This window comes from Squalius cephalus (assembly GCF_949319135.1).
Source record: "Squalius cephalus genome assembly, chromosome: 7".
NCBI lineage: Eukaryota > Metazoa > Chordata > Actinopteri > Cypriniformes > Leuciscidae > Squalius > Squalius cephalus.
In genome coordinates this window covers 17,747,532-17,762,048 of record NC_137128.1, presented here as the reverse complement: position 1 = coordinate 17,762,048, position 14,517 = coordinate 17,747,532, and the positions used below count along the sequence as shown (strand labels likewise).

At 36.9% G+C, this 14,517-nt stretch overlaps 1 protein-coding gene across 1 annotated transcript; it reads right to left on the bottom strand.

The window, feature by feature from the left end:
- Nucleotides 1-48: 48 nt before the first annotated feature.
- On the bottom strand, nucleotides 49-5,221 carry txndc12 (thioredoxin domain containing 12 (endoplasmic reticulum)). The gene is made up of 7 exons (XM_079876052.1): nucleotides 5,042-5,221; nucleotides 4,532-4,592; nucleotides 3,867-3,919; nucleotides 3,151-3,224; nucleotides 2,947-3,016; nucleotides 2,225-2,308; nucleotides 49-1,350 (listed from the first exon to the last, which is right to left on the bottom strand). Exons 1-7 carry the CDS (start codon nucleotides 5,142-5,144, stop codon nucleotides 1,268-1,270), a joined length of 528 nt encoding a protein of 175 aa, XP_079732178.1. The 5' UTR covers nucleotides 5,145-5,221; the 3' UTR covers nucleotides 49-1,267.
- Between the last annotated feature and the right edge of the window lie 9,296 nt (nucleotides 5,222-14,517).

Genomic DNA, 14,517 nt, shown 5'->3' with positions numbered 1-14,517 from the left:
CCAAAGGTTTGGAAACCTTAAATCATCATAAACAAAATCATACTTTTTGGTCTTCTTGTATTGACACCATCTTTCAAAAGTTTGGGGTCAGCATTTATTTGTATCTGAAATCTTTTGTTACATAATAAATGTCTTTACTGTCAATTTAGATCAATTTAATGCAGCCCTGCTGAATAAAAGTGTGTATATATATATATATAAATGATCCCACAATTTGAATGGTATGTAGAGATCAGACTTCTATATTATAATTTTATTATGTTTTATACTGTTGTCAACAATTGCATAAAAATTATTTCTATTTTGCTCATAATACAGCTGAGACAATGTAGCACATCATTTTTAAATTCATTTTATAAAATCCAAAAACACCAAGAAAGGCCTGAGACGATATTTCCATAAAGTACCTTTGGGAAACTAGTCAAACATCAGTCACTCAGCTCTATATAAGCTAACACTGAAATGAATATATTACAATATTTTATATCAACTTTATTTGTAGCCTCATTTTACATATTGGTAAAAAATACAGTATGGTGAAGAAAGACAATTCCCTCTCAATCCGAAAAAAAAAAATGCCAGTTTACATTACAGTCCTTAAATCACAAGTATTGTCAATAGTAAAAATCTCTTTTTAAACCAAAGGCAACTCCATATATTGAGGACTAAAACTTTTCTAATACACATTTCTAATAGCCTTAACATAATAGATCTTTCACACTCATGAAAACTAATCATATGTTAGATTTAGGTGGGTACAGTTTGGGGATTATAAGGCCCTTCATATATGCGACTGGGTAACTGGATCAGTTTCACCGCAGCTTGCAAGATATGGCTTGGAAGCACAAGAATCGCCTGTGTTAAATGTTTCTTAGTCGGACAAAATGTGGAGTGCCTTGAGAATGAAGTCAAGAGGGTTGATCGGTTTCGACATGAATAATCAATATGGACACGTAAGCTTTGAATTTGAAAAAAAAAAAAAACTTTTTAGCACCCTTTATGTGACATGGACAGCAAGTATGCTTTGGTTCTCAAAGTAATCAACCGCAAAGTAATCAACCGAAAGCTGCGATATCTGGAAATGTAATCAGTAGATGCGTTATAAATTCCTTCATTTCTGAAGCTTCTTGTGCTATAGCAGGTCAAATGAAATCACAGGAGGAGTTGAGGTTGGGGATGAACGGATGGATGGATGGATCGATCTAGTGTGCCCGGCGGAGAGATGTAGTGTTCTGGTTGAGATCTCTCCGTGCCACTTCTGCCGTTCTCAGAGTTCGTCGCCGACGTGAGCGGCGTTCCTGAAGGCATCTCCAGTCAGCTTCTCTTGAGCTTCCTTCATGCTAGCCACAACTACACATGGAAGAGGTGTGAGGTCAAGGAACATTTCGTCACAGTGCACTTAAAGGGTTAGTTCACCCAAAAATGAAAATTCTGTCAGTAATTACTCACCCTCATGTTGTTCCAACCGCGTAAGACCTTCGTTCATCTTCGGAACACAAATTAAGATATTTTTGATGAAATCTGAGTGCTGAGTGCTGTGTTGCACGTCAGATGCATCACACACATGACCAGCGTCGGCCAATAGTGAGCCTACGTGGTGACGTGCAACACAGACGCGCTGCGCAAAAACACTACGTGAACCAACTCGAGGCCCAGATAGAAGGAAATGAATAGTGGAATAAAGTCGTTATTTTTGTTTGTTTTTGCGCACAAAAAGTATTCTCGTCGCTTGATATACTTAAGATTGAGCCACTGTAGTCACTTGGACTATATTAACGATCTCTTTAATAACTTTTCTGGGCCAGCAAGTTTCGGTCACCTAGAAGCCTATGGAGGAGTGAGCCAGCACTCAGATTTCATCAAAAATATCTTAATTTGTGTTCCGAAGATGAACGAAGGTCTTACAGGGTTGGAACAACATGAGGGTGAGTAATTACTGACAGAATTTTCATTTTTGGGTGAACTAACCCTTTAAGTCTAGTTTGGTTTTCACATTTATCTTCAGAATGAACTGCACACACTGTCAATCCTGTTTTGCTTTGCTATTCGAATGCACTGTAGACTATATGAAGCAAAGTGAACGGAAACTAAAATTCAGGCACAGCTCAAGTCAATACAGTGCATTATTTATGGTATTACCAATTCAGGCTCATTGGGGAAACAGAAAAAGATATTTAGTCGTTTCCTGCATATTTCGAAACACTTTCAAAGTAAAATGTCTTACCTTGATCTGCATTGCTGTAGAAGTACTGGTAGTTGGGGTTTCCATTCTTGTTTGTGATCTCAGAGTGGACTTTACCAGTGGGATCTAACAAAGAGCAAAACACAGTTTTTCCATCTATGTTGTAACAGTCGGCTTGGCCATTTACTGACACCTAGTGCCGTGGATGTAGCATCACACAAGAGTAAACTGGTTTGTTACTTATGATACTGTAGAAACACACTTTTCAAACATGCTTAATTTGTGATGAAATTGGAGATGGTCCTCACTGCAGAACACGGAATCCAGGGGGAGGAGTTGGATCCAGATTCAACTCCTCCCACCTTACATATACCTAAACCTACCCATCTCCACCCCCTGATCCCTAAACCTACCCCTAAACCTACCAATCTCCACCCCTTAGATGTGGATCCAACCCCGCCCCCTGGATCTCGTGGACTGCATTGAGGTACTACTGTGAAATTGTGATGAAACTCCAATAATGTGAGGGTTACTGAGATAAAGGTAGTCATATTTGGCTGGTTATGTGATGACAACATTTCACCAACCATTAAGACACTGACTCCCTCCCTCCCTCCATGTAAAATGAAATAAAACTGCTTTATTAGGCTATTTTTTTTAAAAACCTTTTAAATGATAAAGGAAATGGAGTCCACCTTCAAGCAATGGTTGATGTTCTAATCCAGAGCATTTGCTTAGCCGATTTGTTTATGTATATAACCTACCCAGGAAAAGTATTCTGGGAATGTAACCACCATCTGGGCTGAAGGCCTCATCTTTAGGCTCCTCTTCATCCTGTAGCCACATGGCACATGTAATGAGAAGATTAATAAATGCTGTAGAAGTGCAGTTCATTATTGGTTCATTTAACTAAAGTAGGTAACTAACGAAACCGTATTGTAAAGTGTTACCATATAAATAATACTCACCTCCAAGTTGATCATGACAAAGTTGTGGGCCAACTCAGAGATGTCCTTCGATTCAGCAAACTTGGGCTTTAGTGCTAAAGTTATTTTTATAACATAATAATTTATGTGTACACTTCAAGGTAACATAATAAGCTATACATACAATACTGTTAAAAAGTTTTAGGTCAGTAAGATTTTTTTTAAATATATTAATAGTTTTATTCAGCAAGAATGCATTACATTGACCAAAAGTAACAGAAAAATATATATTTCAACTAATTGCTGTTCTTTTGAAATTTCTATTAATCAGAGAATGCTGATTGATGCTGAATGCTGAATTTTTTTACGGTTTCTACAAAAATATGAAGCAGCACAACTGTTTTCAACATTGACTATAATATGAAATGTTTCTTGAGCATCAAATCATATCAGAATGATTTCTGAAGGATCATGTGACACTGAAGACTGGAGTAATGATGCTGAAAAATTCAGCTTTGCATCACAGGAATAAATTAGTGTAAAATATATTCAAATAGAAAAACAGTTATTTTAAATTGAAATAATATTTTACATTACTGTGATTTTTTTTTTATTATATTGTACACATTACTTTTTATATTGTATTTTTCAAAAGCATTAAACAAAAATATTACTGACCCCAACCTTTTGAATATTATTTTGAAATACTTTTGTATTTCCATTCTCATGACAGACCAAAGACTCGAGCGGCCACATACCTTTACAGGCGCCGCACCAAGTCTTGTGAACAATGACCATCAGAGGGAGTCCACTGGACAGAACAAGGTCAGAATTTACGTTAGAAAATCACATTCAAAAACGAACGCTGGAAGATGTAAACATTATGCAAGCAAACTCTCAGCCCCCCAAGGAGCAATGGCAATACTATGAGCTTTTATACTATAATTTTTATAGTCGTACTCAATTTTAATCAGGTCCAAACGGAGCCATTTTGGTGCAGTTGCTGATATTATATGGCACATAAATTCTGATAGTTTGTAATGCAAATCATTGACATGTTTTCTAACAATATAGCAGACTACTTACATAAAGTACAAATAAATATCAGACTCACAATCTATATCTGAACTGAAGACTGTTTTCTGATCAAAGCTTTGTAATTTCTATTGTGGGGGATAAACCTGTCAGACAATCAGTCAGACAACAGAATGCATGTAGTAGATTGTGCACAAAAGGTTTTTTTTTAATCATGCTGATAAATTTAGAGGCCTTAGAGATGCCTGTATCAAATATGATACAGTAGGCTTTATAGGATTAAACATGACCTGATTATATTTATGAAAGTCTGGTACAGGCCTACCTTTCATAGAAATATTTAAACCACAACGTTACAGAGATGAAAGGGTATTACAGTCATATATACCTTGCTTCAGCCTCCTTCTTCCCATCTTCAAGGCTCCTCCAGTGAATGTGGTCCCCAAATCCTTTAATAAACACAAACAAGTGCATAATTATGTAACATGATACATCCGGTTAGGAACAAGTGTACCTGTTGGAACAAGCCAGGACTATAACAACAGAACAAAGAAATCTGACACAAAACACCTGTGATCAGAGTCTTTCATCCAATTCCCAAATGCAATGACAGAGCTGACTTCGCCGTTCAGCATTCATAACTTATACGGATATATATATATATATATATATATATATATATATATATATATATATATATATATATATATATATATACATACTGTACCTAACAACAGACAGTCACCCTTACTATGATAGTAGTGAGTTTTATCTCGGTCAGTCGGGAATTACATTAGATCCGCGTTCCGGGTGTGAAGCCGGTGGTCTATCGTTAGCACGGCTAGCTTTGATAGGGATTGTTTTAGATCGATTGTCTAAATTTATTGACATTTTTTACCTCGTCCATTGCCATCAGCTAAGACCTCCCCGAAATGTGATGCAATAAAAACCAGTATAAATGAAACCAGCGTAATGTTGAGTAAAGACGACGGCATTTTCATTGCGATGGTTGTTAGCCTTGAGCAGCCTGTATGTGACGGAGGGAACCCGGCCGCTGGGTCCTAAAACCTGCCGGATTAACCCTAAACGGTACAGAGTTGCCATATCCTCCTGGGACCCAGAATAGACATTTGTCCACGCATTGACCACTGTAGTGGACATTATATTTTAGTGAATTTCTCTGACACCATACATGTCACAGTCTGGATGTCCTGTAAAGAGCACACTCAGGGCTTTACAGAGATACCAAATGTTTGGAGGTTTCACCATGAAAACAAAGTCTCCTTGGTCTGCCATTACTTTAGTTATCATATGTAGCACTCTTATGGAAATATGATAATAAATTCTAATTATCATTTAAATTGAACTACTTTTCAATCTGTATTTCATAAACCAACATCTCAGGAAAACGTTATGGGGTTTCTAATCAAAAGATGACTTTCTGTTTCAGAACAGGGCATCAATTTCACACATGTCCACTGTAAAGGACATCAGGACTTAAATCATGTTTATCAGGCATTTTGGGAGACACAACAAGTGAATAGGGAAATAAATTATACATCTCTTTTAGATATTACCTATTACATGTTGCCCCAGGAATACATTAATATGCAAATTAGATACAGTGTATAGATACCATTGTATTGAATGGGAATATTAATTTATGGCCATTCATAGCCTATTGCATAAAGCAAAATGGTGTATCGATTCATTCTGTTATACTTTCATAACATAGTTGAGAATCATCTTTATACAATTTTTGGTTAAAAAAATCCAGAAACCCCAAAATTGATTGGTGAATAAAAAATAAAATAATAATTTTATTTTTTAAACAACTGAGTCCTGGTGTCCACTACAGAGGACATTGCATAACACATTTTTGAAAAATTATATTTTATTCATATATTTACCATTTATTTCTTATGCTTTAAACAATGTGATGACATGAAAAAATACTAAATTCCAAAAACTTTTTTTCTGGGTCTCAGGGGGATATGACAAGAATTAATTTATACTAATTTCCTTGTTATTCTGGGAAAAAAAAAAGATATATATATATATATATATTTCACTATGGGAATTAAAAGGGCAAAGCCAATGATGTGCTTGAATGTCCTTCAAAACTGTTTCCCACTGTCACCCTCACACGAAAGACAACTGTTGTGTTCCAGAAATTGCTCTAATAACCTAATTTCTAAACATCTCTTCTCAAAGGGGATTTTTTTTACAGTATATATATTTCTTCACAAATCAACTTTGTCTAACAGAGAAAATTGAGAAAATATCAATGTTTCCATATGGCAACGCAACGGAAAAATAGGTATGCCGTTTGGCAACGCTGTACCAGTGGAATTGCAGTAATGTGTTTCCCCATTGGGATTGTTTTTATAGATAGTAGCATCAACAATATGATTGCAGTTATTTATTTGAAGTGTTTATTGTAGTATAGTTGTATTTATGTATAAATAACAAAATGATTTCTTCTTTTCAAAAAATAAAAACAGCAATATTTTACTCTTAGTGCAGAGTTAGCTCTTCCATGTGATGAGAGTGAGGTTGACTGTGACCATGTGAGGGAGAATCTTTAGAGTCAGAGGCAGAAGTGACAGGTATGATCTTATGGATAGTAGTAAAGTAAAGTGTGTGTTAATGTGTAAGTGAATGTCTATTTGTGTGGCAGATTTTGATGGAGATTAAGATTGTATGTTAAGATTATATAAATCAATTATAATATATCAATTTCTAAAAGAAAAGTGCATTTAAATAGAAAAGAAAATCATAATATTATAGAAAAATTACTTTTTTGACCATTTTCTATTGTGGTACAGCGTTGCCATATGGCAAGGTTTCTCTAAGTACAAGTGTCCCGTAAGTAAAAACACACATAAACCATATATTGTCCAATCATCTGTTTATTGTCTTCACGTTTCATCAATCAAAACATTTCTGCTTTTTATTCAGCTTCTGCTATAGCGAAGGAATCGCTGGATGATTTCCTGGAATATCATAAGTTATTACTTTTCCGAATCTGTTTTGGACTTTCTGTGAGAGAGGGCACTCCGGCTTCGAGTACGAATGAAGCGCTCCATAACGTTCAGATCGCGTCATTTTGAATAAGATTAGCATAGACTATCTTGTCTCTTTGAATTTAAGATTTATTCACATTGGCCTTTACGTGAACACACTTGACCGAAATAAATTTGGGAGATGAATTAATGTTTTATTAAAAGTGTGGGGGACATGATTTTCATTGAAAATGTCATTGCAGACGATGAGGTGGTTTGTGCCGATGAACTCCTCCACATACTCCTCTTAGGTCCTTCCTCCTTGGAAAATACAAATCATGACCCTGATGGGACTGTTAAACCTCCCCATCCAAGGTATGTTGATGAAGGCAGTCTCCATAATAACTTGTTTGGGGTCTGATATTCTGTAACTTTTAGGCCCAGATGATGAAGAAAAAGATGAAAAAGATTCCAATGCAAAAGTATTTATTAAATAAAACAAACTCAAGTAATCCAAAGGTAAGAAACAGGCAATGTAAAGTGTGTGACAACAACAATACCGGACCACTGAAATGAGCACAAAGAGGAACTTAAATACACAGTGATGATGAGACAATGACAAACAGCTGTGATGATTAATAAGTGTTCATGACAACAAAAGACTGGCGGGAAACTAGGAACAATTAAAATACAGGAAATAGGTAACTGACGAAAACTAAAAGTCCTTGAAAGTGAAACTAAACATACAGTTTGTAAAATAGTATGTTCTTGTAATCGAAATTATTCAACCCCCAATGCAAATCAGGTTTATTGGCAAAATGTACAGACTTTTCAACTGTTTGCAAGGAACAAATCAAACAAAATAATTGAAAAAGCACAACAGAACAAATGCTTCAAGTGGTTTCCCCAAATTCAACTGAAAATGCAACTTTTAATGACTTCTGCAGTCTCAAAATTATTCAACCCCTTCATGGCAAGCATCTTTAGAACTCTCTTTTGCTGTTATGACCTGCGGCAAACAAGATGTATAACCAGACACCAGCTTCTGGTAGCGTTTCTGAGGAATCTTAGTCCACTGGCCTCCAGTTCGGTAATATTCTTGGGTTTGCGTGCTGCAACTGTCTTCTTCAAATCCCACCAGAGATTCTCTATGGGGTTCAAGTCAGGTGACTGTGAAGGCCACTGTAGAATCTTCCAGGATGACTTCTGCAACCAAGCCTTAGTGGAATTTGAGGTATGCTTGAGATCATTGTTGACACCCAAGTTTCAGCTTCCTCACTGACGGCATGATGTTTTCTCCTAGGATTTCCTGGTACTTAAATTAATCCATCTTGCCTTCCAAACGCTGCAGGTTTCCAGTGCCAGAGAATGCAAAGCAGCCCCAGAGCATCACTGAGCCCCACCATGCTTAACTGTAGGCAGAGTGTTCTTTTCAGCATTTGCTTCTTTCTTCTTCCTCCAGACATACTGCTGATCCATAGGGCCGAAAAGTTCCAGTTTTGTTTCATCGCTCTACAGATGAAACTTCTGTAGCTTATTTATTTGATTTTGAGCAAATTGGAGCTGACTTTTCTTGTGCTTTTGGGTCAGTAGGGGTGTATGTCTTGGAGTTCTGGCATGCGTTTAGTATGCGCCTTACTGTGCAAGCTGAAACCTCAGTGCCTGTTGCCACCAAGTCTGGCTGCAGGTCTTTTGCAGTCACTCAAGGGTTTTTCCTCAGCTCGTCTTCTCAGAAATCTTGTTGCAGCCATTAATATCTTCCTTTTTCTGCCCTGTCCAGGTGGAGTAACCACAGTTCCTGTAACTTTGAACTTGCAAACTATGCTTCCACGGTATAGGAACATTTAGTGCCTCCCTTCACTATCTTTTTGCATCCTGTTCCGTGTTTGTGAAGGGCGATGATATCTTTTCTTAACGTTTGAAATGAAGCCCTTGATTAGTTGCATCAGGTGTGCTTGAGACAACACTGCTTTTGGAGATTTGTGCCTCTATTCAGGGGGTTGAATAATTTTGAGACTGCAGAAGTCATTAAAAGTAGCATTTTCTGTTGAATTTGGGGAAACCACTGGAATGTTTAACTTTGAACTTGCTAACTATGCTTCCAACTGTGTCTCTAGGAACATTTAGTGCCTTCGCTATCTTTTTGTGTCCTGTTCCTTTTTTGTGAAGGGCGATGATACCTTATCTTAACTTTTTGGACCATTCTTTTAACTTAGCCATATTTCTAACATGCAGTCAAATGTGACACTCAACAAACCTATAGGTTCATATGTGGTCATGTGTTTTAGCTCTAGCAAACCTGGTGCAACTAATGAAGACCTTGATTAGTTGCATCAGGTGTGCTTGAGAAAACACCTGTTTGCCATTCACAAATCCATCGAATGCACACTTCAGAAGCTCATTCATATACTGTTTTTCACCTACTATATGGAAGTATTTCAGATGCAGCCAAAGAGTGTTGCACTTACTTCTCCTGCATCCGATTTCCGCGATCAAGGGCTGCGTTCCAGTCCACTTTTAGACACGTACTTGCGAACTTCCCTAAGCACTTCCCCTCGGGGGAATCCCTGCCGCCATTTTGAAGTGCGTTCCACTTCGTGAAGTTTATATGGACAGACCCTCGTTCCCTCGATTTTGACCGAGGGAGTGAGTCTACTTCATATGTACACATCAGGAAGCTCCAAATACCACTATGCAACACGATTGTGACGTCAACGCATATTGCGTTTAATTTACCCCACTCTATGATATATTAATTATTATTATTTATTTTTTTATTAAACAACTCAAACACACCTTATACATATAGAATGCTGCATTAAACAATTTCGTAAGGGAATTTTTTTTAACAATAAATCAACCCCATAGTGGATTCAAAGTGATCAAGGGCTTAGCACGTTCCAATTCAGCCTATTGCAAAGGTTCCGCCAGTAGTGGGCACTAATGCAACGTAAGCAATGACGTACATCCGAGTGAACGAGACGGAGGGAAGTTAGCGAGTGAAGGCCATGACAATTTTGTACTGGAACGCAGCCCAGAATGGCAACACAGCTGAAAGGTTTGTTTGAGCTGTGCCCTCTACTGTACAGGCATGTCTTTGCATTTCCTTCTGCCTGAGGCTTGCTTTTATTGTTATTAAAAAACAAATAATCTGTCATGATTCCTGTTTTGTGTTCCCCTGGTCTGGTGTGGACATTATTTAATGTTTTGTAGTCCTTTGTAGTTTTTCTTGTTGATTAGTTCCTGATTGCTCCCAGGTGTGTCTTGTTTGCCAGTCACCCCTTGTGTTTAAATACCACAGTGTTTAATCTGGGGTAAAATAATCATTGCATTTAGATTCTCCTCTCTGTCATTTCTGAACTGCCTCATAGCACAATTAAGCCCAGCCCATGATGAGAAACAAATAGCCCTAAAGTGTTGTAATGCATTATTTTCCTTAAAAAAAGTAATGAAGTAACGCAATTAGTTACTTTTTAAAAGTAACTTTCCCCAACACTGGTCATCACAGCCTGTGAAAAGGATCCATAGCAAACCATAACGATCCAACAATCCAATCAATATCTGACGGACAAAAATTGAGCCCCATACATTTTTTTGCTGATTGAGAAGCAGTTTCACTCGGATATACATCACAATAGAGAAAGACTAACACAAATTAATTTTCTCCACAGGGAAATTGATTTTTAACGATAACATGATAAACCTTTAAAGACAGACCTACTGTGAGGTTTGGAATATAACGCCAAAAGAGCTTGCAGGGAATGGCCAATCTTGTGAAGCACAGCATGACGTATTTGAGTCGGTCTTGGTATGCTGTCTAAATACTTAAATATGTGTATACAAGCACATTTTGCAACAAACTTAAAATATATATGTTTCTATAGATAATCAACAATTTTAAATTAATAGTATTTATAGTTCTCCATTCTTTTTAATTCAATTATGTCATTTGCATTGCTTCATGGGATTGTAGTTCGTAACTGGTTGGTTTGGTTCATGGCTTATAACACTTAAACAAAGACCTTTTTCTATGGGAAAAATTATGCAAAAAATTAATGAAAAAAAAAAAAAAACCTTATGGAACCACACTGATGAAAAAGTGGGTGGGCACTGATGCACTCTATTAATGTATTTACATACTTTGTTATGATGTAAACTTTGTTTAAATTCTCTGTTTACAACTTTGTTTACATTTACACTTGTAGCCAATATGAGAATTTATTCATTACCTAATATTTCAGTCCTTTGTTTAAAAACAAAATATGTGTAATATACAAGGCTGTCCAGTATATTTTGGAACTGATGTGAGGAAATGTTAACACGATGCCAAAATTCTCCTGAGGGTTTTAAGGTTTTGCTGGCCCAAACCTTGTTGATAGATGTAACTACATCATCTAAAAAAACATTGCCTAAGTTTGCTTGCTCAGATATACATTTGTAATTATTTTATTTCTAAAGAATTTAAACCATTTTGTTCTGCAGAAGATTGTGTTCATGTTAATTTTTCTAATTTAATTTCCTTTATTTTTTTACTTTTTGGGGCTGCAGAAAAATGTTCTAAGCCAGTTGTTTTTCTCACTCTTTCTATGGCTGAAGATGAAATAAAAATATTCAAAAATTTTGTCATATTATTAAAAATATTTCTTGAAATTACAATGCAGTAATTCAGTGGTTGGAGACTTCCTCTTTTGTTATGACACCAGCTCAGTTAAACCATTTTTGTGGTCATTAAGCATTGTGAAACAGAAAATAGAATTTCTCAATATTTGGTCGCGCTGATGATGAAACTGCAAAATGTCAACCATTTTTACATGAACGAAAAGGTAGGGAAGCAGAGAAGAATGTTAGTAATTGTAGTGGTAATATAAGAATGGAAATTAGTACACCTGTTAAGCAATACCAGACTACAGTATACACTTTAAAGGGGCCATGAACTGCATTGTTTTATTGTTTTTTAATGTTTCCTGTGCACTTTTAATGTTAATATGATTTTTACATAAATGTTGTCATAATTAGGAAATAAAAGGCATTATTCTTACCCTGATTTTAGCCCTCTGATTTGAACGCTCTGTTTCAAGTCTGTCTTGAAGTGGCTGACATCTTTGCATATGAAATAGCTATTACATGTGGAACTCTCTCAAAAACTTTTAGTATGTTTTTACTATTACAGTTCTCAAGGTTAACTAATCGTGAAAAGTGTTGATTATAGCATTATATGTAGATCTATAGCATTATATTTAGCTCGTGGCATGAAAGGTTGCAGTGATGAGCATGTAGCCGATCACAGACACGTTGAGCGCATGAATGCAGTGATCTCATCATTGCAACTCGATTTCTGAACACTAATGAATGCTTTCATCATAACTAACAGTGCAATGTGCAACAGTCCATTGTGCAAACACAATGCAAATAAGAGATTATAACGGGAGTTTCGGCGAGAGTCCAGAACTCAGTAGCCGCGTTTCCACTGTCGGGCCAGTGCGAGCCAGGGCTTTAAACAGGCCGTGCCAGGCTAATAGCACCGGGCTTGCATTTCCACTGTCGGGCCAGAAGCTCCACAGCGCTTCACTAAAACACGCTCGTAACACGCCTCTCTGGAACAATGTCACACTAACCCATCATTTCACCAACAAATGTTTTATCAGAAAACTAATCAGAAATCACTGGAAACAGCATTGAAAACAAACATGATAAAAGTGTCCGTTTGCTGGCATTTTTGTTGTTTACTTGAATATTTAAAACCCAAGCATCGATGTTTTACCACAGGTTTACAATAACAAGTGATACATTGATCATAATGAATTAATTTATGTCAAAACTGCACATTAGTCACTCAGAAATAAATTACCGTTAGGTCTATTTCACAAAAGAAAGAGGACACACTTACTTCTTCAGTCGCGTCTGTTTCTGTTTATCTGGTAGTTACAGGACATAATACATCACATTTAGAAAGAATGATAATTTTTACAAATATATGCCACGAAAAATACGACCTGAGGAGCTTTAGCACTCTCTCGACTCCCATCCAGATATTTTCAGTCAGAGAAACAGAGGAAGCTCCCGAAAAAAAAGTTGCTTTATTTTACAATAGTCCGGTATAAAGAGACGAGACATAGGCTACTGACAGATAAAATAAAAACATGACTGTGATAGCCTTTATGATTGGTCTGATTTCTTCAAGTGTTCACTATGTTTTTTTACTATGCGTATCTTCAAGCGTTTACTATGTTTACTATGGTAATGGTTAGCGCGCATAGTCTTTTGCATCACAAACAGAAGGCATTCAAACATGAACACCAGTTAAATTATTTTAAAAGTCTTTAATGCTGACAGAATCATCCGGCACTGCCGTCTCCCGACTCAGGTAAACTCCGCCTCTGTTCGTAACCACTCCTCTAGCCCGAGCTGGCCCGCTTTGGCCCAGGGTATTCGACGGGCCAGAAATCCTGGCCGTTGGCCCCGAGTAAGCCCCGATCAAGCCCCGGAAGTGACAGTAGAAACGCGACTGGCCCTGGCACGCACTAGCACGGCCCGGCCCAGGCCGACAGTGGAAACGCGGCTAGTCACTAATAAACTTGCGCTGTTTGATTGACATCTCCAGCTATTGTAAATGGAGCGTTCTTTGATTGCTTTCTATAAATTAATCAGAGTTTAAATACCAGATTTATTTTTATCCTACTTAGAGAAACAATGTGAAGTTGACCGTTTAGTCACTGGTTTGATTGACTGACACATAGACAAAGAACATCTGACATGAATCATACATATCAGAAATCTCTAATCACAGATCAGGCATTAGAATGAACACAGTTACTTGCATGTTGTCACATTACTGGTCAGTCCATATGCGAAAAGTCTGTTAGCAAAGCCTGCACCGAAATTGCGACTGATTTACCAAAGAATCCACAGTGAAATGTTCCGAACAAACAAATAATGCTCAACTGAGACATTCACGTTGTTGAAAATAAATAACCACAAAAGCATTAAAATCCTTTGAAGGTAATATTATTTTTAGTCCAGCGCTCTTCTCTTCACATCTCACTCATCATCCAGTGGGCGGGGCCAAAGTTGCAATGATGAAGTAGGAGTTGATTTTCTTCTGCAGATGCGATATTTTGGCACATTCCACAATGAGACGTTCTGTTTTGGACTAACAAGGAAGTTTATAGTTCTTAAACGTACAGGATATTCTTGTAGTATGATGACCTCTTAAATGTAAAAAGCTCAAAGAAAATGTGATTTCTCAATTCATGACCACTTTAATGACTTGTTAAAGGTATAGTTCACCCAAAAATAAAAATTCTGTTCCAAACCTGTGTGAGTTTATTTCATCTGTTGAATACAAAAGAAGATATTTTGAAGAATGCTG

What these genes read in the sequence shown, in the direction of transcription:
- txndc12 (XM_079876052.1), bottom strand. Translation starts at nt 5,144, where the DNA reads ATGAAAATGCCGTCGTCTTTACTCAACATTACGCTGGTTTCATTTATA. An exon ending in TTGTCATGATCAACTTGGAG is followed by an intron (nt 3,017 to 3,150) that starts GTGAGTATTATT and finishes ATGTGGCTACAG; the next exon opens with GATGAAGAGGAGCCTAAAGA. An exon ending in CTACAGCAATGCAGATCAAG is followed by an intron (nt 1,351 to 2,224) that starts GTAAGACATTTT and finishes TTCCATGTGTAG; the next exon opens with TTGTGGCTAGCATGAAGGAA.